General features: G+C 44.6%; 1 protein-coding gene across 5 annotated transcripts in view; it reads right to left on the bottom strand.

Moving 5' to 3' along the window:
* The window catches only part of IL12RB1 (interleukin 12 receptor subunit beta 1), a 485,568-nt gene that overhangs the window by 145,300 nt on the left and 317,383 nt on the right, over positions 1-22,885 (bottom strand). For all 5 annotated transcript variants that reach the window (XM_068233781.1, XM_068233782.1, XM_068233779.1 and 2 more), the window contains one exon: positions 21,839-21,921. In XM_068233781.1, the coding sequence (XP_068089882.1) occupies positions 21,839-21,921 (83 nt within the window). The remainder of the gene's footprint in view (positions 1-21,838; positions 21,922-22,885) is intronic.

The following is a 22,885-nucleotide window of genomic DNA, read 5'->3' as shown; positions in this document are numbered from 1 at the left end:
AGAGGTTAGCGCCCTATTTAATTTCCCGGAAAACAAGACGCTGGTATAAGAAAGTGTCTTTTTATCTGATTCAATTGGCAGTTTACAACAGCTTTGTTCTCTACAGTAAGGCTGGGAGAACTGGATCTTTCCTTCAATTTCAGGAACAGATCGTTCTGGACATCCTGTATCCAGGAGGTGCCAGCCCCCCCCCCCCCCCCAGATGCAACTAGCCGACTGCATGGAAGGCATTACGCCTATCAGCTTCCGTGTGCCCCAGGTCAACGCATCCGAAGAAAACGTTGCCGTGTCTGCAGCAGGGCTGGAACAAGGACTGACACCGTTTATTATTGTCCCCGCTGTCCTGACCAGCCTGGCCTATGTGTAGGGCCGTGTTTTGAGAGGTACCACGAGCAGGTACACTATTAGAACCTAGGGAACTCCAGACACAGGAGTAGGCACACACTCAGTGGTCTTTCGTACATTGTCACAGGGAGAGGAGAGATAAGCTTGAAAACCAAACGGGTAAGCATAAAAGTGGCAAGAAGGATCGGTTTCCATGCTTGATATTGCTGATCTGTCCTGGGTTGGCGATATAAGACGGCATGTTTGAATTTCCCTTGAGTGTGGACACCCCCGGTTTATATGTGATTTGGGCCTATGATGATGCTTTAATGCCACACAGAGTCATCTCTATTGGCAGGCATATTGCTGTATCCTACAGGCATAATGCTGTATACTAAAGTTCTGAGGCCCAGTCACATAAGTTGGTGGCTCACCCTGAGTGCAGGGTGGCACGGGGTGTCTCTCTCCTGAGGTTATCACTGCCATTGATGTGGAGGAAGATCTGCCATTGATGTGGAGCAAGGTATGTTTGCCGTTCATTTTTCCTTTCAGCCCAGAGTGCATTACCCGTATACCCAATATAAGGAGTATAGCAGAAACTCCTAATACTGGCCATACATGTAATGATTGCAGAGACCCTAAAATGCCAGGACAGACTTCACAAATGACCCCATTTTGGAAAGAGGACACCCTAAAGTATTATGTGAGGTGCACGGTGAGTTCATAAAAGATTTTAGTTTTTGTCACAAGTTAGCAGAATTTTTTTTTTATTTTTTTTTCTAACAAAGTGTCATTTTCCGTTTACTTGTGACAAAAAATAAGATTTTCAATGACCTCACCATAACCCTCATGGAATACCTTGTTGTGTATTCTTTCCAAAATGGGGTCATTTGTGGGGTTTGTTAACTGTCCTGGCAAGTGGGCGGGGTGCTAAATTGTGAGCACCCCTGTAAAGCCTAAAGGTACTCATTGGACTCTGGGCCCCTTAGCGCAGTTAGGGTGCAAAAAAGTGCCACACATGTGGTATCGCCGTACTCGGGAGAAGTAGTACAATGTGTTTTGGGGTGTATTTTTACACATACCCATGCTGGGTGGGAGAAATACCTCTGTAAATGGCAATCTTTTGATTTTTTTACACACAATTGTCCATTTACAGAGGTATTTCTCCCACCCAGCATGGGTATGTGTAAAAATACACCCCAAAACACATTGTACTACTTCTCCCGAGTACGGCAATAGCACATGTGTGGCACTTTTTTGCACCCTAACTGCGCTAAAGGGCCCAAAGTCCAATGAGTACCTTTAGGATTTCACAGGTCATTTTGCGGAATTTGATTTCCAGACTACTCCTCACGGTTTAGGGCCCCTAAAATGCCAGGGCAGTATAGGAACCCCACAAATGACCCCATTTTAGAAAGAAGACACCCCAAGGTGTTCCGTTAGGAGTATGGTGAGTTCATAGAAGATTTTATTTTTTGTCACAAGTTAGCGGAAAATGACACTTTGTGAAAAAAACAATTAAAATCAATTTCCGCTAACTTGTGACAAAAAAATAAAAACTTCTATGAACTCACCATACTCCTAACGGAATACCTTGGGGTGTCTTCTTTCTAAAATGGGGTCATTTGTGGGGTTCCTATACTGCCCTGGCATTTTAGGGGCCCTAAACCGTGAGGAGTAGTCTGGAAATCAAATTCCGCAAAATGACCTGTGAAATCCTAAAGGTACTCATTGGACTTTGGGCCCTTTAGCGCAGTTAGGGTGCAAAAAAGTGCCACACATGCGGTATTGCCGTACTCGGGAGAAGTAGTACAATGTGTTTTGGGGTGTATTTTTACACATTCCCATGCTGGGTGGGAGAAATACCTCTGTAAATGGACAATTGTGTGTAAAAAAATCAAAAGATTGCCATTTACAGAGGTATTTCTCCCACCCAGCATGGGTATGTGTAAAAATACACCCCAAAACACATTGTACTACTTCTCCCGAGTACGGCGATACCACATGTGTGGCACTTTTTTGCACCCTAACTGCGCTAAAGGGCCCAAAGTCCAATGAGTACCTTTAGGATTTCACAGGTCATTTTGCGGAATTTGATTTCCAGACTACTCCTCACGGTTTAGGGCCCCTAAAATGCCAGGGCAGTATAGGAACCCCACAAATGACCCCATTTTAGAAAGAAGACACCCCAAGGTGTTCCGTTAGGAGTATGGTGAGTTCATAGAAGATTTTATTTTTTGTCACAAGTTAGCGGAAAATGACACTTTGTGAAAAAAACAATTAAAATCAATTTCCGCTAACTTGTGACAAAAAAAATAAAAACTTCTATGAACTCACCATACTCCTAACGGAATACCTTGGGGTGTCTTCTTTCTAAAATGGGGTCATTTGTGGGGTTCCTATACTGCCCTGGCATTTTAGGGGCCCTAAACCGTGAGGAGTAGTCTGGAAATCAAATTCCGCAAAATGACCTGTGAAATCCTAAAAGTACTCATTGGACTTTGGGCCCTTTAGCGCAGTTAGGGTGCAAAAAAGTGTCACACATGTGGTATTGCCGTACTCGGGAGAAGTAGTACAATGTGTTTTGGGGTGTATTTTTACACATACCCATGCTGGGTGGGAGAAATACCTCTGTAAATGACAATCTTTTGATTTTTTTACACACAATTGTATATTTACAGAGTTATTTCTCCCACCCAGCATGGGTATGTGTAAAAATACACCCCAAAACACATTGTACTACTTCTCCCGAGTACGGCGATACCACATGTGTGGCACTTTTTTGCACCCTAACTGCGCTAAAGGGCCCAAAGTCCAATGAGCACCTTTAGGATTTCACAGGTCATTTTGCGGAATTTCGTTTCCAGACTACTCCTCACGGTTTAGGGCCCCTAAAATGCCAGGACAGTATAGGAACCCCACAAATGACCCCATTTTAGAAAGAAGACACCCCAAGGTATTCCGTTAGGAGTATGGTGAGTTCATAGAAGATTTTATTTTTTGTCACAAGTTAGTGGAAAATGACACTTTGTGAAAAAAAACAATAAAAATCAATTTTCCGCTAACTTTTGACAAAAAAAAAAATCTTCTATGAACTCACCATACTCCTAACGGAATACCTTGGGGTGTCTTCTTTCTAAAATGGGGTCATTTGTGGGGTTCCTATACTGCCCTGGCATTTTAGGGGCCCTAAACCGTGAGGAGTAGTCTTGAAACGAAATTTCTCAAAATGACCTGTGAAATCCTAAAGGTACTCATTGGACTTTGGGCCCTTTAGCGCAGTTAGGGTGCAAAAAAGTGCCACACATGTGGTATCGCCGTACTCAGGAGAAGTAGTATAATGTGTTTTGTGGTGTATTTTTACACATACCCATGCTGAGTGGGAGAAATATCTCTGTAAATGGACAATTGTGTGTAAAAAAAATTAACAAATTGTCATTTACAGAGATATTTCTCCCACCCAGCATGGGTATGTGTAAAAATACACCCCAAAACACATTATACTACTTCTCCTGAGTACGGCAATACCACATGTGTGGCACTTTTTTTGCAGCCTAACTGCGCTAAGGGGTCCAAAGTCCAATGAGCACCTTTAGGCTTTACAGGGGTGCTTACAATTTTGCACCCCCCAAAATGTCAGGACAGTAAACACACCCCACAAATGACCCCATTTTGGAAAGTAGACCCTTCAAGGTATTCAGAGAGGGGTATGGTGAGTCTGTGGCAGATTTCATTTTTTTTGGGTGCAAGTTAGAAGAAATGGAAACTTTTTTTTTTTTTTTTTTTTTCTCACAAAGTGTCATTTTCCGCTTACTTGTGACAAAAAATAATATCTTCTATGAACTCACTATGCCTCTCAGTGAATACTTTGGGATGTCTTCTTTCCAAAATGGGGTCATTTGGGGGGTATTTATACTATCCTGGAATTCTAGCCCCTCATGAAACATGACAGGGGGTCAGAAAAGTCATAGATGCTTGAAAATGGGAAAATTCACTTTTTGCACCATAGTTTGTAAACGCCATAACTTTTACCCAAACCAATAAATATACGCTGAATGGGTTTTTTTTTATCAAAAACATGTTTGTCCACATTTTTCGCACTGCATGTATACAGAAATTTTACTTTATTTGAAAACTGTCAGCACAGAAAGTTAAAAAAATCATTTTTTTGCCAAAATTCATGTCTTTTTTGCTGAATATAATAAAAAGTAAAAATCGCAGGAGCAATTAAATAGCACCAAAAGAAAGCTTTATTAGTGACAAGAAAAGGAGCCAAAATTCATTTAGGTGGTAGGTTGTATGAGCGAGCAATAAACCATGAAAGCTGCAGTGGTCTGAATGGAAAAAAAGTGGCCGGTCCTTAAGGGGTAGAAAGCCCTAGGTCCTCAAGTGGTTAAGGCACACACACACACACACACACACATATTTATGCATCGCTTGTACCGCCTCTAGCATCTCAATGGGGCTGCAATTTGATTATGTTTCCCCCATTTTCCATTACAGTGATTGTCCCATGATTTCTGTCCGATCTGTTGAGTGTACAACGCAATTGTGTATTTTACACTGACATTCTTATTAACACTTAACAGAGTAAATAGTTGAGTTGTGTCTCTTCCTTTACTGGTAAAGATATCTGTAAAGGACAGTACATCTGGGGGGGGGGGGGGGGGAGGATCGCTGAAAAAAACAGGTCCCTGGTTTTGAGTGGGACAAAAGCTCTTCAGCCGACCAACCCATATGGGCTAATCGGAAGAACCTTAGGTTAGATTATTCCACAGTTGGCTAAACAGTTTTCTTAAAATTGTCTATTGAGTGCACTCTCCCCCTCCCCACTCTTCCCCTTGTCCTTTACAGATATCTTTACCACCCAGAGCGGCTTTTAAAGGAGCAGAACCAGCAACACACTCTGGCCTCAATTCACTAAGCAGTTTAGACTAGTCTCCAGATGGTTTTTAGTCTACTGATGGTTTGGTGTAATGTTTTAGACCTGTTTTTAGACCTGGTCTAACATTCAGTAACTACACAATTCACAAATTGAATTTCGGCAGCTGTTAAATGCAGCTCTATAAAACACTCCCATTTTTTAAAGAAGGATTTGGACAATAAATCTTTATGCAGCAGAGCATCTAGTTTTGTCTATACTGAATAGATGTAATAATTCTTGTTTTAACCACTTTACCCCCGCCCGTACGAATTTCTCCGTCCCTTTTTCCATCCTTTAACCCCCAGGGACGGAGAAATCCGTACTTTCCGCGCTCCCGCCGCTGCCCACGCTCCCGCTCGCTCTAGCGCGCATTCCCGCGGGTAAACACACCCCTGCCCGCCCGCCCGGAGATCAATGAACGGGAAAATCCATTCCCGTTCGTTGATCTAAGCCCTGCAATGATCCGCTGCTTCTCCGCTAAGCAGCGCGATCATTGTGAAAAAAAACCCCGTTCCCAGCCTCCTAATACTTCCTCCAAGCGTCCGGAAGGATGCTTGGGGGTCGCAATAAACAAATAGTCACTGTTGCCATCTTGTGGCCAAATAGTAAAACTACACCCTAAAGCATTTTTCCCATACAAATAGATTAATTAAACACAAAAAATTAACTCATTACCTCCCACACTCCCCATTTTTTTTTTTTTTTGTATTAAAAAAAAAATTAAAAAATTTACAATTAAAAAAAATACTTAAATAGTTACCTTAGGGACTGAACTTTTTAAATATTTATGTCAGGAGGGTACAACACTGTTACTTTATAAACTATGGGCTTGTAATTAGGGATGGACGCAAAACTGAAAAAAATGCACCTTTATTTCCAAATAAAATATTGGCGCCAAACATTGTGATAGGGACATAATTTAAATGGTTTTATAAGCGGGACAAATGGGCAAATACATTTCATGGGTTTTAATTACAGTAGCATGCATTATTTAAAAACTATAATGGCCGAAAACTGAAAAATAATGAATTTTTCCCACATTTTTCCTATTTTCCCATTAAAACATATTTAGAATAAAATAATTCTTGGCATAATGTCCCACCTAAAGAAAGCCTAATTGGTGGCGGAAAAAACAAGATCTACTTCATTTAATTGTGATAAGTAATAATAAAGTTATAGACGAATGAATGGAAGGAGCGCTGAAAGGTGAAAATTGCTCTGGTGCTCAGGGGGTAAAACCCCTCAGTGGTGAAGTGTTTAAAGAGACTCTGAAGTCTCCCGAAAATTAGGTTTTGAAAGTAAAAAGTAACATTATTGCCCCTCTTAAAACGCAGCAGAACCGCTGTTGAAAACCCCCTCAATCACCCCAAACTCACCCCTTTATCGCCAGGCAAAATCCATGACTTTCTTGGTCGTGGATTTTGCTGCCGCCTCTATGCACGTCAATCAGCGCGTATCTCCGCCTCTTCCCCGCCCCTCTCAGTGAAGGAAGACTGAGAGGGGCGGGGAGAGGCGGTGATCTGGGCTGATTGACGCGCATAGAAGCAGAGCTGCGCTGCCTCTATGCGGAAGAAGCGCGCAATGTACCCCCGTGAGTTTGGAGTGTTCTGCAGCGTTTTAAGAGGGGCAATAATGTTAAAGAGGTTTTTAAAGTAACAACCTCATTTTTGGGAGCCTTCAGAGTCTCTTTAAGTCCCATATAGTCAGTGGAGTGGAATATATCCATCTATTATAAATAACTTTTCTGGCTGCGGCTAAAACTATTTGACACCGTGGAGATGGTTTGGCGGTTGATTCAGTATCCGGAGGATCGTCCTGTGATTGTATTTTCCATCTAATTGAACAAGAATAAGCATGGAGAAGGAGGGAGGTCTTTTTTTACACATGCGCTTGATAAACTGCTGAACATCTTTCCAATTTTCCTTGATTATGGAACAGTCCCACACGCAATGGTGTAGATTATCTGCAGGTGTTTGACATTTGGGACACCATGGTTGGTAATTTTGTGGGGGATTTTTGTATTTTATGTCAAATGTAAACTTTGCTCTGTGTATGAAATCGAAGTGCAATTCTCTCCAGGTTTCATTTTTGATCAATTGACGGACAAGATAACATTGCCATCAATTATATGTTTAGGGATACTGCGTTTCCCATAGTCTTTGATCCATACTTTAGCGTTATTGTGTGCTTCTGGGAGCTTTTAATCGTCTAGCCACAGTGTTCTCCTATTGGGTGAATTAGAACCACCACCACTGATCAGCATGGCGCCGCAACTTCCAGTTTCACGCCCAGGGGCGTATCTGGGTAAAATAGTGCCTATGGCAAAAACTTAAATTGCGCCCCATATCCATTTGCACATCATATCCAATTGTGTCCCATATGCATACTGAAGTTGTCCCTTCAGTATTGATATCCAGAGGTGTCCACCCCAGTATTTATAGACAGAGGTGCCCCCCAGTATACGTATTGAGAATTAGCCCCCCCCCCCCCGGTATGGTTAATCAGAGGTAGCACCCAGTGTAGGTCACCAGAGTTAGCCACCCAGGATAGATAGCCAGATGTAGCCCTTCCTGTATAGGTAGTCAACCAGTTTAGGTTGCCCTCCCAGCACAAGTAATTAGACGAGTGCTCCCCCTCCCCTGTAGGTAGCCCCTCCAGTATAGGTTGCTAGAGTTATCCCCCCAAGTATAAGTTACAAGCTGCATTTATCAGTATGGTGGTGAAGCATGTGGGAGGAAGGGGCAGCCATGGGCTCCCATGGTGCTGTGGTGCCCATGGCACAAGCCATGCCTGCACCCCTCTGGTTATGCCGCAGGTCATAGCGCGTGCACAAAATCGGGAACCACCCTTCCTCCCTCCATTCTACTTCTTTTATCTTGTCTCACTTACACTAACACACTGTGCTTGTCTCCAGAATCGGTCATGAATCGCTAAATTATTGTACCATCTCACTATGTCAGTGCTTCAATGTCATGATATACCCACTCCAGTCCTATCCTAACAGGCTGTAACATATTTGCATATCCCATAATGTTTGTGGAAAAGTATTCTGAAATGAATACGGTCTTGCTTGATAATCTAATTCTGTGATGTGAAGGACATGATACCTTAAATTGTTCTGTGGGGACATGATGTCGAGACTTGTAGTGTGGGTGCTGTTTTTATTTGATGTGCATAGTGGCAGCCTGTGCTGAATGACATACAGAGCTGAATAATCCACAAGGCAAACCTAGGCAGCTGCCTAGGGTCTGGAGAGAGTCTAGGGGCCTAGTGGATGCAAGCCCTCACCAAATCTCTCCCTCTAGATTCAGGCAGGGTCCTTCTCCTTATGTCTCCTACTTGTTCACGCACCTCCATTACCGTACACCCATCCTATGGATCTGAGTGAACTCTTGAGTGAACTTGACTTGCCTAATCAGAATCAGAATCAGAATCATTTTATTTCGCCAAGCACAACTGGGTCGTGCCCGGAATTGGGTTTGGCATACAGGGCACAATACACAATATAAATGTTATACAAACACAATACAATACAGATACAGTTCCATACACAATTACGCTACTGCCAGGGTTGCCAACCCAATTTCGCATTTTTCCTGGACAAAATGGTCAAAAAATCTGGACACCCCAAATTTTGGACCGACAGGGGGCGGAGTCATGGGCGGAGTCAGTAGCGGGCTTTTTAGGGAACTTTTTGTGAATTTCGGGAGGAAAGAAACATAGCTGAAGCAGGAGATTGCTGCGTAGGGCTCATGTGAAGCAGCCCTCTTGAACGGAGAAGAATTTTTTCCCATAAATATGGTAGGACATTAGACTATGACTATGGTAGGATTAGATTGTGAGCTCCTCTGAGGACAGTCAGTGACATGACTATGTACTCTGTAATGTGCTGCAGAAGATGTCAGTGCTATATAAATACATCATAATAATATGGTAGGACATTAGATTAGGACTATGGTGGGAATTAAATTGTGAGCTCCTCTCAGTGTCGTTAGCCACAAGAGCACGATAAAGGAGGCGCACACAGCCAGGAGTGAAAGCAGCACAACCGAGTGGGCTGAGGGGACACCGAGGGCTGTCATTGACTGTGGAGAGGCTGGAAGAAGTCCCAAGTAAGTAAAACATAATTCCCTCACTTTAGGTTTCCTTTAAATTACAACTGCCCTAGTAAGGTAAATGAAGGCTGCCATATTTATTTCCTTTTAAACAATACCAGTTGCCTGGCTGCCCTGGCAAGCTTGTTGGCTGCAGTAGTGTCTGACTGTTTTTGCTGCATGCTTGTTTCAGCTGTGTGATTAAAACATCTGATCTGATTGCTTGTTCAGGGTCTATGGCTAGAAGTATTAGGGGCAGAGGATCAGCAGAACAGCCTGGCAACCTGCATTGTTTAAAAGGATTTAAATTTAGGAACCTCTATTTCCCTCTTTGTTCAGACTCAAAACACTCACTTTTATGGCATCCATTACAGTCAGGGATAACAGCAGCATTTACATTTGCACAATATATTAAGATATGACCTGCCTTTATGTGTTGACCCTTAACTTGGTCACTGTGACTGTAGAGAGGAGGTGGGCTGTGTGCAGGAGACCATGGAGGACATATGGCAGCTGCTGGGCTGACAGTGATTGAAGTAGGGGACTCAGGCTGAAGAATCGGGGGTGGGGACACATAAGTGACAGGAGGCAGGCTAGCTTGGAATGCTTTGTAGTTCAGATAAAGCCGCGGCCCCCCTCTCTCACACACAGATACAAAGTGACTCACAGTCAGTGTGCTGGTCGGCTGTTTGTCTCCCTGGTGGTCCCTCCTGGCGGCGGCTGCTGGGCTTCAATCAGTCTGTGGACTCAGGCTGCCTGCTCCTGCTCGGCTGCTTGCTAGCTCAGCTGGTGGCTGGCTGTGGCGCTGCGACCTCAGCTCCGACCAGCCATGACACTCACTGTCCTCCTCCTCCTCGCTCGCTGGGCTGGGTGGGCTGGCTGCCTGCTCCTGCTCGGCTGCTGGCTGCCTGTGGCGCTACGACCTCAGCTCCAACCAGCCGTGACTAGTGTTGTCCGGATCATGAACGATTCGGATCTTTGATCCGAATCTATTTTGTGAGTCGAATCATCCGAATCATCAAAATGAGTGATTCGGATCGCAAAAGGGGCGGGCCAGGAGCGACACGCCCCCTCTCAGCGGGCAGCGGGGTCCTGGAAGCAGAGCAGAGATGGGTCGCTCTGTTGGAGGGGACTCAGGGGAGCCAGACTTGCAGGGACAGGTAGAGGGGACATGGGTGCCACTGCCAGATATGTGTAGAGCACACATACTGGCTATAATGTGCTGCTCATTACAGGCTGTCTGTTCCGTAGTTGTGCAGTGAACACATTGGAAGCTTTTGGCTCAGCTCAGCACAGCTCAGTAACTTTGCAGGCACTGTGATTGCAGCGCAATATGATCCTCCTAAACAGCTGCACTTATCTTCTGGGAATAAGTTGATGAATGCTTTCTTTCACTGTGCGACATTTGCATTCAATTTATACAGATGAACATATAGGTTAAATACATGTAAAGCATATGATTGCAGCATGTGGGTATTGTGTGCAAACAAACATTTCTGCTCTCTGCTTCCCTCCTCCCTTTTCTGTCCACTCCCTGCCCTCTGTCCATCTTCTCCCCTTCTCTGTGTGTCCACCACTCCACCCCCCTCTCCTTCTCCTGCCCTGCTAGTCATTTCACCCCCCGAATGCTTCCCTTGTAAAATGATCCGAGATTCGGATCAAAGATCCGGATCTTTTCAATGATCCGATTCGAATCATCCGGATCATTGAAAAGATCCGAACTTCCCATCTCTAGCCGTGACACTCACAGTCCTCCTCTTAGCTCGCTGGGCTGGGTGGGCTGGGCTGGCTGCCTGCATCTCTATTAGTGGGCAGCGAGTGGCGCCTGTGCCAAAAAAAGTTCTCTGATTGGAAGGGAGGGACCCAGCGAGGAGAGGGGAGGCTGAGGGAGGGGAAAAATAGAGTGTGCATAGCGCATGGCGCATGCGCAGAATACATTTGCACATTTAATGCGTTTTGGACGGACGACTACACTTGAAATACGGGCAGTACGGACAGCTGTATTTTAAGTGCTTTTGTACGGGCAGTCCGTCTTTTTACGGACGCTTGGCAACCCTGGCTACTGCTATATAACGTTTTAACCTTGGTCTGCAATAAATCATCAATTCATCAATCCTGTATGATTTCGCATTATCAGCCCACGGTTTTCTACCTATTGCGTAAGCTGCATCAGTGCAGTCGGGTTCTGTGTAGGGAGTTTGTGAAGAGAGTTCAGAGAGTTAACAGCAGAGGGGAAGAAGCTGTTCCTGTGCCTTGAGGTCCTGGTGGCAATGGACCTGAACCTCCGGCCTGAACGGAGTCGGCTGAAAAAGCGGTAACCTGGATGAGAGGGATCATTAGTAATCCTCAGTGCTCTGGAACGCAGTCTGGAATTGTAGAGGAGGTCCAGAGGGGGAGTGGTTTAGCGATTATCCTCTGATCTTATCACCCTCTGTAGTTTGTATCTGTCACTGGCGGAAGAACCAGCGTACCAGACCAGGATAGAGGAGCAGAGTACGGATTCGATCGTGGTGGAATAGAAACTCGTCAGGAGTTTCTGGGACATACCAAACTTCTTCAGTTGGCGGAGGAAAAAAAGCCTCTGCTGGGCCTTTCTCTGTGCGAATGTGGTGTTGGATTTCCAGGTGAAGTCCTTGGAGATGGTTGTGCCCAAGAGACGTGCACAGGAGACTATTTCCACTTCCAAGCGGTTGATGCAGATTGGGGGTGGGAGGGCGGGGGCGCATTTCCTAAGAGTTTTTTGCGGTGTTGAGGACCAGGCCATTTTCCCTGCACCAGTGGCAGATTCTCTCAACCTGGTGGCGGTACTCCTGCTCTTCATTTTTGGTAATGAGGCCCACTATGGTGGTATCGTCAGCGAACTTGATCACTTGGACAGAGTCTGATGTGGATCTGCAGTTGTTCGTATACAGGGAGAATAAAAAAGGCGACAGTACACATCCCTGAGGGGCCCCCGTATTGGTGATCCTCGGTTTTGAGAGGATAGGGCCTAGTTTAACAGCCTGGGATCTGTTACTGAGGAAGTCCGTGATCCACAGGTGCAGGGTAGGATGGATCTCTAGCGTGGCCAGGTTCTTCTGAAGTATTTGGGGACTGATGGTGTTGAACGCCAAACTGAAGTCGAGTAGGAGAATCCTGGCGTATGAGTCTGGTTTCTCCAAACGGTCGTTGACAAGCTCCAGGCAGATGTTTATGGCGTTGTCCGTGGACCTGTTTGCTCTGTAGGCAAACTGGAACGGATCCATCAGTGGTTCCGTGGAAGCTTTTAGGAGGGGCAAAAGCGCACTTTCAAAGGTTTTCATGATGACAGAAGTGAGAGCCACGGGCCTGAAATTATTGAGGTCAGAGACGCCCTGTTTTTTGGGGACATGGATGATGGTTGACCTCTTGAAACACCCTGGAACTTTGCCTGCCTGGAGCGATTTGGTGAAGATGGAGGAAAGAACAGGAGCGAGCTGCTGTGCACACGATTTCAGGCAGGATGGTGACACTCCGTCTGGGCCTGGGGTTTTCCGAGCATTTATGCACAGCAGGTGTCGCAGAACATCATCCTCGTTCATCTCCAGAGGGGTTAGATTTGGATGCCGGATATCTGAGGCAGAGGAAGGGGCAGGTGGCTCTGGTGGTGCCGCCTGGTTCTTGAATCTGCAGTAGATTCTCCATGCTCCCTTCCAGTGACTGACTAAGCATTACCTTGTACTCATACTGTGCTGCGTGATCTGGTTTTCATGTATTCCTGTATTGTCTTATTGCTGTATTGTCACCCCTAAATATTGTCTGTAAACTTAAAGAGGACCTCCATCCAAAAAGAAAAAATCCTGCAGCGCTGCAGTAATGAAAAGATATATTTACCTCCGGAGTCTCGCCCCACAAAGCCGTCCCGAAGTCCCTGCTTCACTCCACTTCCCCCGCTTGGCCCCACCTCCACTCTCTCCTCCAAGAAAAACGCCCAGAAATTTAATGCAGTAAATAGCTTGGCGTTTTTCTCAGAGGAGAGAGGGGAGGCAGGGCCAAGCGGCGGATGTGGAGTGATGCGGGGACTTCGGGACAGCTTCGTGGGATGAGACTCCGGAGGTAAATGTATATTTTCATTACCACAGCGTTGCAGGATTTTTTCTTTGAGGATGGAGGTTCTCTTTAGCTAATGTCCAGAGCTGCGTAATATGTTGGCACATTATAAATACAATAAATAATAAATACATCTAACTAAATAAGCTAGGTGACCATCAGTGGAGGGCTAAAATGTTATCTTGCCTAGGGCCCCATTTCATAGCAAATCCTTTTCTGACAACTTATGGTTTATATAACATGCAAAGTGTGTGTGTGTGTGTGTGTGTGTGCGTGCGTGCGTGCGTGCGTGCGTGTGTATGTGTGTGTGTGTGTGTGTGTGTGTTCTGTGGAAAGAATTTTATAATTAAATCTGTTAATCTTTATGTATACCCTGTATATCATGTATATCCTGTGTATGTGACTATACAGACCACATGCACAAGATTAGATTATTGTGTTAGAATGACACTTTAAGTTAACCAAGGAGTTATCACAATAACACTGAATATATGTTTTGAACCATTCACTGTGTATAGCTTTCTATATTCCTTCACAGTAAGCCAGAACGACCTTCAGATCTCCCAGTGTCACTCTGTACCAAGCACGGGGCAGTGAGTTGAAAAGAACAGCCTAAAACCAGTTCTCTGAAAGTATGGGTGATTTTGAAGGACATAAGACAAGGAACTGATGTCAGAGGATTTCTTCTTCCTGTTGACTTTCACTTATTCATGAGGGACACAGAGGAAGAACGACCCCACCTAAAAGGAGGAACTGGACATGATGATTGGACTTTTAACAGAAAGAACTGCCCAAAGGGAGGAATATTTTATTATATTCATTAGGTTTAAAAGCCTCTGTGCACAGGAAGAGTTTGCTTTTTCTTGCTATGCAGGACCTGTGTAGTCATAGTGTCCATACTCATGCTGGCTGAGAAAACGCCCTTGTACAAGTGAAATAAAGATTTCTAAGGTTTTGGCAAATGAATGAAGAGTGTCTCATGAGTAAGTTTAATTTCCTTTAACATCTGGTCTGCATCGAACCGGAAAACCTATAGTCACAGAAACGTGAGACCCAGGAGCGCGTTTGCGACTGGCGAATCTGATAAAAAAAGCTGGTGAAAGCCCACCGGGACGACGTTTCCTTCAAAAAGCAGGTGGCCAAACGCAACTGGAGCTCACGTCTTTGTGACGTACGGTTTATTTCGAACCGTGAGACTTCTTCAGCCAAGGTCGGTGAAATCGCCTGCTTAGGATTCTAAAACAAAGTTCTCGGGTGTCCTGAAAGCTTCTTAATTGTAAGTACTACCTTTTATTTCTGTAACTTCTCATACACAGGGCTGCGCAAAATTAGAGTATAAGTTTTGATGTGTTGTTATGTTGTTTTGTATGACACAATCTGTGGTCAGTTTCCTAAGCTACCGTGTGCCTCAGCGGAATTGTACGTTTTTGTAATAGAACACAGCCGCGTAACAGGCAGTAATATCGGAGTGGATCTAGATCACAGGTTGTTTCTGTATTTTAGTCAGGGGTACCCTCATGCAGAGGTTCATCACACTGAGTGAATCCGGTCTCCGCTGCAGCTCCCGACGGGCAGATACGTAGTTCTGCCAGGTAGAAACGTAACTCTACAAATTCATCTCAGGGACGAGACCGCTGACATTGTAATTCTCAAAACAAGTGTATGAACGAGGGAGGTTGAGAATGGGGCAAGGTACAGGCAAAATTAAAGCAACTGATGATGAATATGTCATGCGCAGGAGGAACAAAAGCTGGGTAAAATATTGTAGCCTGTGGAGGAGTAAATTTGGTTTTTCGGGACACCTTCACCCTGACGGGTGCAAGAAACTCGTTTCTCAAATTAAATGTGAAGCACAAAGTGACAGGAAGCTAGAAGGTCGGTTTGGCTTAGCAGAAGCTAAAATATGGCTAGAAGAGGCGCATAAGAGGCAGAAACAGGTGAATACATATTGGTTAGGAAAAAAGAACAAAGACCTGGAAGTGGTAACATGCACTCCACGCCAAGACCCCCAGATCCCTCCCCCAGCCCAGGGCCAAGCCGTACCAGTCCTACACCAGGCTGAGGCCCTCCCACCTGACGCAGATGGGGCCCCACCGGGAGGTGGAACTAAGCAAAAGGAGGAAGGGGGGGCCACGGGAGGTTTGGAGGTAGGAACAGATAGAGAGGGAGTGCTGACGAGAGCCAGCAAAAAGAAGATAGAGGGGGAGGCAGGGGTGCACATTTCACAAGTATATCCACCACTACCCCCACCATATGTGCACCTGCGGGCTACAGCCCCTGCCTATGAGGCAACTACTATGCCCATGATTCAGATGCCAAACCCTGCGGGAGGTGAGGCTGTGAGAGTTTATAGGCCATGGACAGATAACGATGTGAAGGAAGCTCTACAGGGCATACCCTCACATCGTGAAGACATAGATACATGCATAAGGGATATGAAAAACCTCCGTATCAGCTATGGCCTAGACGGGTTGGAATGTGAGAGGGTCCTTAGAGGGAAGTTCCAAACAGACTGGCACATGGTAGCTGGTACCTGGAACCCCTTTGATGCAGGGGATCCAACAGGAGATCCACCTGTTCCCCCTAAACCTCTGGTCTGGGACAGCGCTGATCTGATTCAAAGATATGATGCTGTACTCGACAGGGCTAGGGAGAAGTATAAGACGTCACCTGATTGGGGCCAGATTTCCATCATCACCCAAAAAGATGGGGAGGGAGTGGATGAGTTAGTAGCCAGGGTAGTGGAGATTTTCAACAGACATAGTGGCATAGCTCCCCCTGCTGACCGAACAGTAGATTCCCCATACGAACAACAACTTAAAATTGCTGTACACAGAGCTTTGAAAGAGGATGTGGCCAAGTTTGTGACAAAGCATATGGTTAACCATAGAACTTGCAGACTGAATGATTTTCTAGAATATGCCCGGCATGCTGAACGTGTTATCAAAGAAAAGGTAAAGAAGGGGAAGAAAGTTGCCACAAATGTTTATGATTGCAGTGATGAGAATGGTTGTTATGTGAATGATAATGGGCATTTCACACGCCCACGAAAGCGCAGATCTAAGGATTTTGAAGGTCGCAGAGAACGCGGAGAATGTTTTGAATGTGGGTCGAAAGATCACCTGGCCCGGCATTGCCCCCAGAGGGCCCGAGGTCAACAGCGACAAAGTATGGTTAAGGGTATTAATTCTGCCCTAGTTGAAGGCAACTGAGTAAGTGAATTTATTGATGAAAATAGAATGTTACGTTGTGGTGTGTAAGATGTGAAGCTGGGAATTCTGAGCTCTGAAATCTAAATCACCAGAGCTCCCAGGGGAAGTATCCAGCTGAGGAGGAGGAGGAGGGGGGCTATAGGAGAAATCCACAAGTTATGAGCTGCTGTTTGTCTGTCTGTTTGTTGTTTGTGTAGTTTGTACAGTATACAAATGTCTGTACAAGTTTTATACTCTGTTTGTCCGATGTTCGTCTGAAGATTGAAAATTTAAAAGTGATTTTAACTGTTGCAGTTGTCTGTTTGTGAATGCTAGTTGGGATGTGTTTGTACTGTTGAATTCTGTGAAATTTGAGTGGAGTTTCTGTCTGGAATCTGTGAGAAGGTATGAGTTACGCCCACATTTCTGAGGAGGGGGCAAGAGGCTTCATGGACTACTAGTCCCAGCCTAGATGTGTGTATGTGTGTTGGAGCAGAACGGAGTGATTTGAGAAAATGCATGCAGCAAGATGAAAGGTTTGTTTGCAAGAAGTTAATGTATATATTTTGTGAAACCCAGAATGCGGGATAAATAAAAAAAAAAAAAAAATATAAAAGAAAAAGAGAAACCCCGCAAATATTACTTTCAATTATAAGAGTAAATATGATGATTTTTGTTTTTGTTTCTGGGAACAATTGATTGCTGTATTGCTGTAGTATGTGGGTCATTGTCATCGACTGATTGACTGTTTTGATTGACATCTGATTAAATTTTTATAAATTGTGGGTATGTTAGAAGTTCAGTAAAATGACTTTGATAGAGATATTTTGACCACAATGCCTTGTCTAATGGCGGACTGCAGAAAGGGATGCATGATTGTAGTTCTCTGCCAAGAGCCCAACCCCACCCCCACCAGCCCCACCCCACCCCCCACCAGCTCCATCCCATCCATCCCCCCCCCCCCCCCGTTTATGCTGCACAGCCTGTTTGCTTGGGCGTTTACGTCTTCATTGTCCAAAAAAGCTGCACCACCCTAGCCCTGTACTTTTGTTTTCTTTGTTGTTTACTGACCAAAGGATGTTTTTTCCCGTCCGCATGTGCGCAGTGACTTGTCCCAGGGCAATTGACAAATCCCTGTGGATCAGTTTTATGTGCACAGGAGGGAATACACCAACAGGTCTTACAGTAGTGAGCTGAAGAACATCGTAGAATAGATAAGCTTCTATCTGCGTCTTTGCTCAAGCTGTGTGTTTATCACTTACCCTACGCCACCCTGTTATATGGGATCCCGTCCCCCACTGTTTTCACTACCAGCCTGTATGCTTTCCCATCATGCATACGTCTGCGGCTTAGTGGCGTCCGCAGGGTTAGGTGTCAGCAACTGAGGAGCCCACCCGTCCCACAGACCATGGATGTTCTCCGGGCTCCCACAACACTGGCCATTCACATGTGTGCAACATCCCAGTCCCCTCATCTCCCGTGGCAACGACTTGGCAGTCCTGACATATGCAACTACAACTCCCTCTGCTGACTTACAGTCTAAGACTTTACCTACAGGTCGCTCTGTACACTGCTGACCTACTAACCTTCCTTTGACTGATTTTGTCCAATTTATTTGTGGTGATGACACATGAGTCTTACATGTGTCAACAGGAGGGATAGTGGCTAAATTAGAATAAAACCACATGGGAACATTTAAGCCATTGCAAGAGGGCGCACATGGGCCCTCCGAATCCAGATTAATTAAAAGATCCAGAGCCACAGCTTGCTACGAACACTCACATGAAGCTTCGGTGGTTTTTTGAAACAAAAGAAATGTTGTTTGAATCTTGCTCAAGAAGAACGCTTAGCGGTCATTTCCTTTTAAAACAGTAGCCAGATCCAATCTGTTCTTGATAGTTAGCACCACGGGGTAAAGAGGGGCGGAAATTTGAGATCCTGAGGCGACGGGAACATTTGCCTGAGCCTCAGTGCGACCACGATCTCAAAGGCTGTGGGAAGATATTAGAGGATTCTTCCTAAGGCACAGGTGTAGTTCTTTATCTTGAACCATGGTGAAAAGGAGATAAAAAAGGGGGAACAGATACCTAAAAAGGCTACATAGGGGAAGTTGGGTTAGAGCCATAGCATTTTTAAAGAAGAAGAAGAGCCCTGGAATGACAATGACAATGACAATACGACCTCCATTGAACAGCAATGACAGGATAGACAAAGAGATTACTGACCCATCCCCACCGGACAGTATTAACAAGATGAACGTGACTAGTGATAAAGTTTTAGTGACCGGTGGAATTTTTAATTTTTGGATTACTTTGGCAATTTTTACTGCAAACCGAGTGAATGTACCGAGTGAATGTGTCTGACTGTATTGTGTGTGCAGCGGCTAGACCGCAGATTGCTCTGGTATCAGTAGGGGCGAGTGGGTCTGAATTAGAATGTATGATACAAAGTATGATAAGTGTGAATCAACCACGGAACTGTACTACAGAGAGAGTCCGTATGAAGGTACCAGGCACGCCACAGCGTGCATTTGCTACAGCCAGCAATCTTACGTGCTATAATAGATCTGCCCCCAGTAACCATCCAATGATCAAGTATTGTGGAGAAATAGTGGAGATAACCAATGATAAAGGGTTAAGCCTAGGAACAAAATGGCAGTTAGAAGATACTTGGTGGACTTGTGAACCCAACAAAGCAGAATCATCATTGCCACCAGAATGGAAAGGGTTGTGTGCCCCTGTCTGGATGATAGAACATGTCACTATATTGCCCTATGAGTCCTTTAAAATTTTGGTGGATAAAAAGGTACACCGGAGTAAAAGGGAGGCACCAAAAGGGAGTTTGGACCCATATGTATATATTGATGCAATAGGGGTCCCCAGAGGGGTGCCAGACGAGTTCAAGGCTAGGAACCAAATTGCTGCAGGGTTTGAGTCAATTTTCTTATGGCCAACAGTTAACAAAAATGTAGATTGGATTAATTACATTTATTACAATCAGCAAAGATTTGTTAATTATACTAGAGATGCTATCGAAGGTTTGGCAGAACAACTGAAAGCAACATCATTAACAGCACTGCAGAATAGAATTGCATTAGATATGCTGCTGGCAGAGAAAGGGGGTGTATGTGAATTTTTTGGGGAACAATGTTGTACCTACATTCCAGATAACACGTCCCCTGATGGAAAAGTGACAGTGGCTCTTCAGCAGTTAAAAGACCTATCTGAAGAGCTGAAACGAAACTCAGGTGTTTCAAACCCAATAACGGACTGGTTACAGAACTGGTTTGGAAGCTGGACTTCATTTTTTCAGAGTTTTGGTATCGCATTCCTAACTGTTCTTATGGTTCTGTTCCTACTAGCCTGCTGTATTTTTCCAATGCTGAGAACATTTTTTGCAAGGTTGATAGATAAGCATATGAGTACTACTATGTATGCAGCCTTAGCACAGCATGATGAAGAAGCATACGGTGATTTGGGAGGAGATTATGATGGTATGCTGGAGGGAGATGGCCAGGCCAACGTGTGAGGCAATAATTCCAGCTCACGGCCAGAGCCTGATTTTTGTTTTTGATCATTTCACTTCTATGCCCTGACTTGCTGTAGTGCATACCCATTTGCAGCAAAGGGGAGTAGAAGGCTGTGTTTGCTTGAATCTCTAACCCCTGTAGTGGAGACACATTTGCAGATACCTGAGGTTTAAGTAAACATAAGCACAGAAATGTGAATGTAAATATTCCTTTTATACACATATGTAATCAAGCCACAACCCACAGTATTAATTATAAACAGGAGGGAAATGTGGAAAGAATTTTATAATTAAATCTGTTAATCTTTATGTATACCCTGTATATCATGTATATCCTGTGTATGTGACTATACAGACCACATGCACAAGATTAGATTATTGTGTTAGAATGACACTTTAAGTTAACCAAGGAGTTATCACAATAACACTGAATATATGTTTTGAACCATTCACTGTGTATAGCTTTCTATATTCCTTCACAGTAAGCCAGAACGACCTTCAGATCTCCCAGTGTCACTCTGTACCAAGCACGGGGCAGTGAGTTGAAAAGAACAGCCTAAAACCAGTTCTCTGAAAGTATGGGTGATTTTGAAGGACATAAGACAAGGAACTGATGTCAGAGGATTTCTTCTTCCTGTTGACTTTCACTTATTCATGAGGGACACAGAGGAAGAACGACCCCACCTAAAAGGAGGAACTGGACATGATGATTGGACTTTTAACAGAAAGAACTGCCCAAAGGGAGGAATATTTTATTATATTCATTAGGTTTAAAAGCCTCTGCGCACAGGAAGAGTTTGCTTTTTCTTGCTATGCAGGACCTGTGTAGTCATAGTGTCCATACTCATGCTGGCTGAGAAAACGCCCTTGTACAAGTGAAATAAAGATTTCTAAGGTTTTGGCAAATGAATGAAGAGTGTCTCATGAGTAAGTTTAATTTCCTTTAACAGTTCCTGGTCTCCCAGAATGCTCGGGGGAGGGGGGATTAGGCTTACCTAATAAGCCTAGGTTAAACATCACTGGGAGGGCAGTACAGCGTACAGCAATATATAGCTACAGCACTGGCATAACAATAGGGGAAGCAGCCCCTGGGGCCCGCTCATGGCCATTTTAGGGGGGCAGGCAGGAGGGGTTGCAGCATGAGGGGAGAGCTTGGTAGCACGTCGGTGGGGAGGGGGGGATGGTCCCCCCCTCCCTCACCTCGGGCTCTCCCCTCTGCGCTCCCCTCCTGCATCTATGTAAGTGTCAGCAGTGGCGGCGGCAGCTATAATTACCTCCATTCATCACCGGAGGTTGCCAATCTGCAAGGGCTTCACATTACTTCCTGGTAAAACAGGAAATGTAGATGGAGGTAATCATAGCTGCTGCCACCGCTGCTAACACTTACATAGATGCAGGAGGGGAGTGCAGAGGGGAGAGCCCGACATGCTCTCCCCTCATACTGCGACCCCTCCTGCCCCCCTAAAACGGCCATGAGCGGGCCCCAGGGAGGGGGCAGCGCCCGCTCAAATTTTTGCATGGGGGCCCAGTGATTTTTAGTTATGCCCCTGAGCTACAGGAAGTGTTTCTGATGCTGAAACCAAGATAAGTGATGTAAAAGTGGGTATCCGGAGTATCCTAATGTACTGCATTCCACTATATGTTGTTGCACTTCTTCTTAAAGGGAAACATATTCATTACTGAGTATTTGCCATCGGGAAAATCAGTACCTTCCAGCCTAACTTGAGAGTTCTGATTCCAATATTTTTCAGTTTCCTTTCTGTGTAATTTGCCTCTTGGATACATCTAATATCTGAAAGAAAGTAGAAAGGGAAAATATTATGAGCTTCAATATAACAGAGTTATAATACAGTTTTAATGTACAGTAGTGACTTTAGTAGTAGTGATTTTAAAAATACTACTAAATATGTGTCGATTGGGCTTGGATTGTAGGTGTGTAATGGCCATACACCATTTATTTATTACTAGATAAAAATATTGAAGAAGGTTGAAAGATTGAGAAAAATATTGAATATGCCATAAATGTATTCATAATCAAGTGGCTCTGGATGGATTTTTGATTGTTTAATGATTACCGCATTTTTCAGACTATAAGACGCTCCTGACCATAAGTGCATCCATGGTGAAGGGGCATCTTGTGGATTATGCCCCCTTTGTACCTCATGCTCCCTTGTACCTCTTGTGTCTCCCTGTGTCTCCCTGTGTCCTCCTCTGTCCCCCCTGTGTACCCCATGTGTCCGCCTCTGTCCTCGTTGTGTCCTCCTCTATGCCCCTTTGTGTCCCCCTGTGTCCTCATCTGCATGGGCACAGTACAGGGTGTCCCTGACATTGCAGCGGGTTGGAGGTTCATATTGGCAGGTATTCATAAGTCAGGAACGCCCTGCATTTGGACTATAAGACACAGTGACTTTTTTACCCACTTTTGGGGGAGAAAAAGTGAGTTTTCAATGCAAAATCATACCTCCCAGCTTTTTGAGATGAGAAAGAGGGACACTTAAGCCCCTGATCACGCCCCCGTCACACCCCTAGTCACGCATACCATAAAGATTTCATAAGAAAAATATGTTGTTTTATCATTTAAACCACACTGGTCCTTTCTATCCTGGTTCATTTTCCTTCATATTACATTTTTAAAATTAGTAATATATCAATTTTAAGGATGAGAATAAAGTTTATAGACAATCAAACACATTTTTTAGTAGAGACATATATATATATATATATATTTACATATAAAGAGGTCAAATGAGGAGGAA

This window comes from Hyperolius riggenbachi, chromosome 1, assembly GCF_040937935.1.
Source record: "Hyperolius riggenbachi isolate aHypRig1 chromosome 1, aHypRig1.pri, whole genome shotgun sequence".
Taxonomy (NCBI): Eukaryota; Metazoa; Chordata; class Amphibia; order Anura; family Hyperoliidae; genus Hyperolius; species Hyperolius riggenbachi.
Note: the sequence above shows the minus strand (reverse complement) of the source record. Positions and strands in the feature narration are given on the sequence as shown.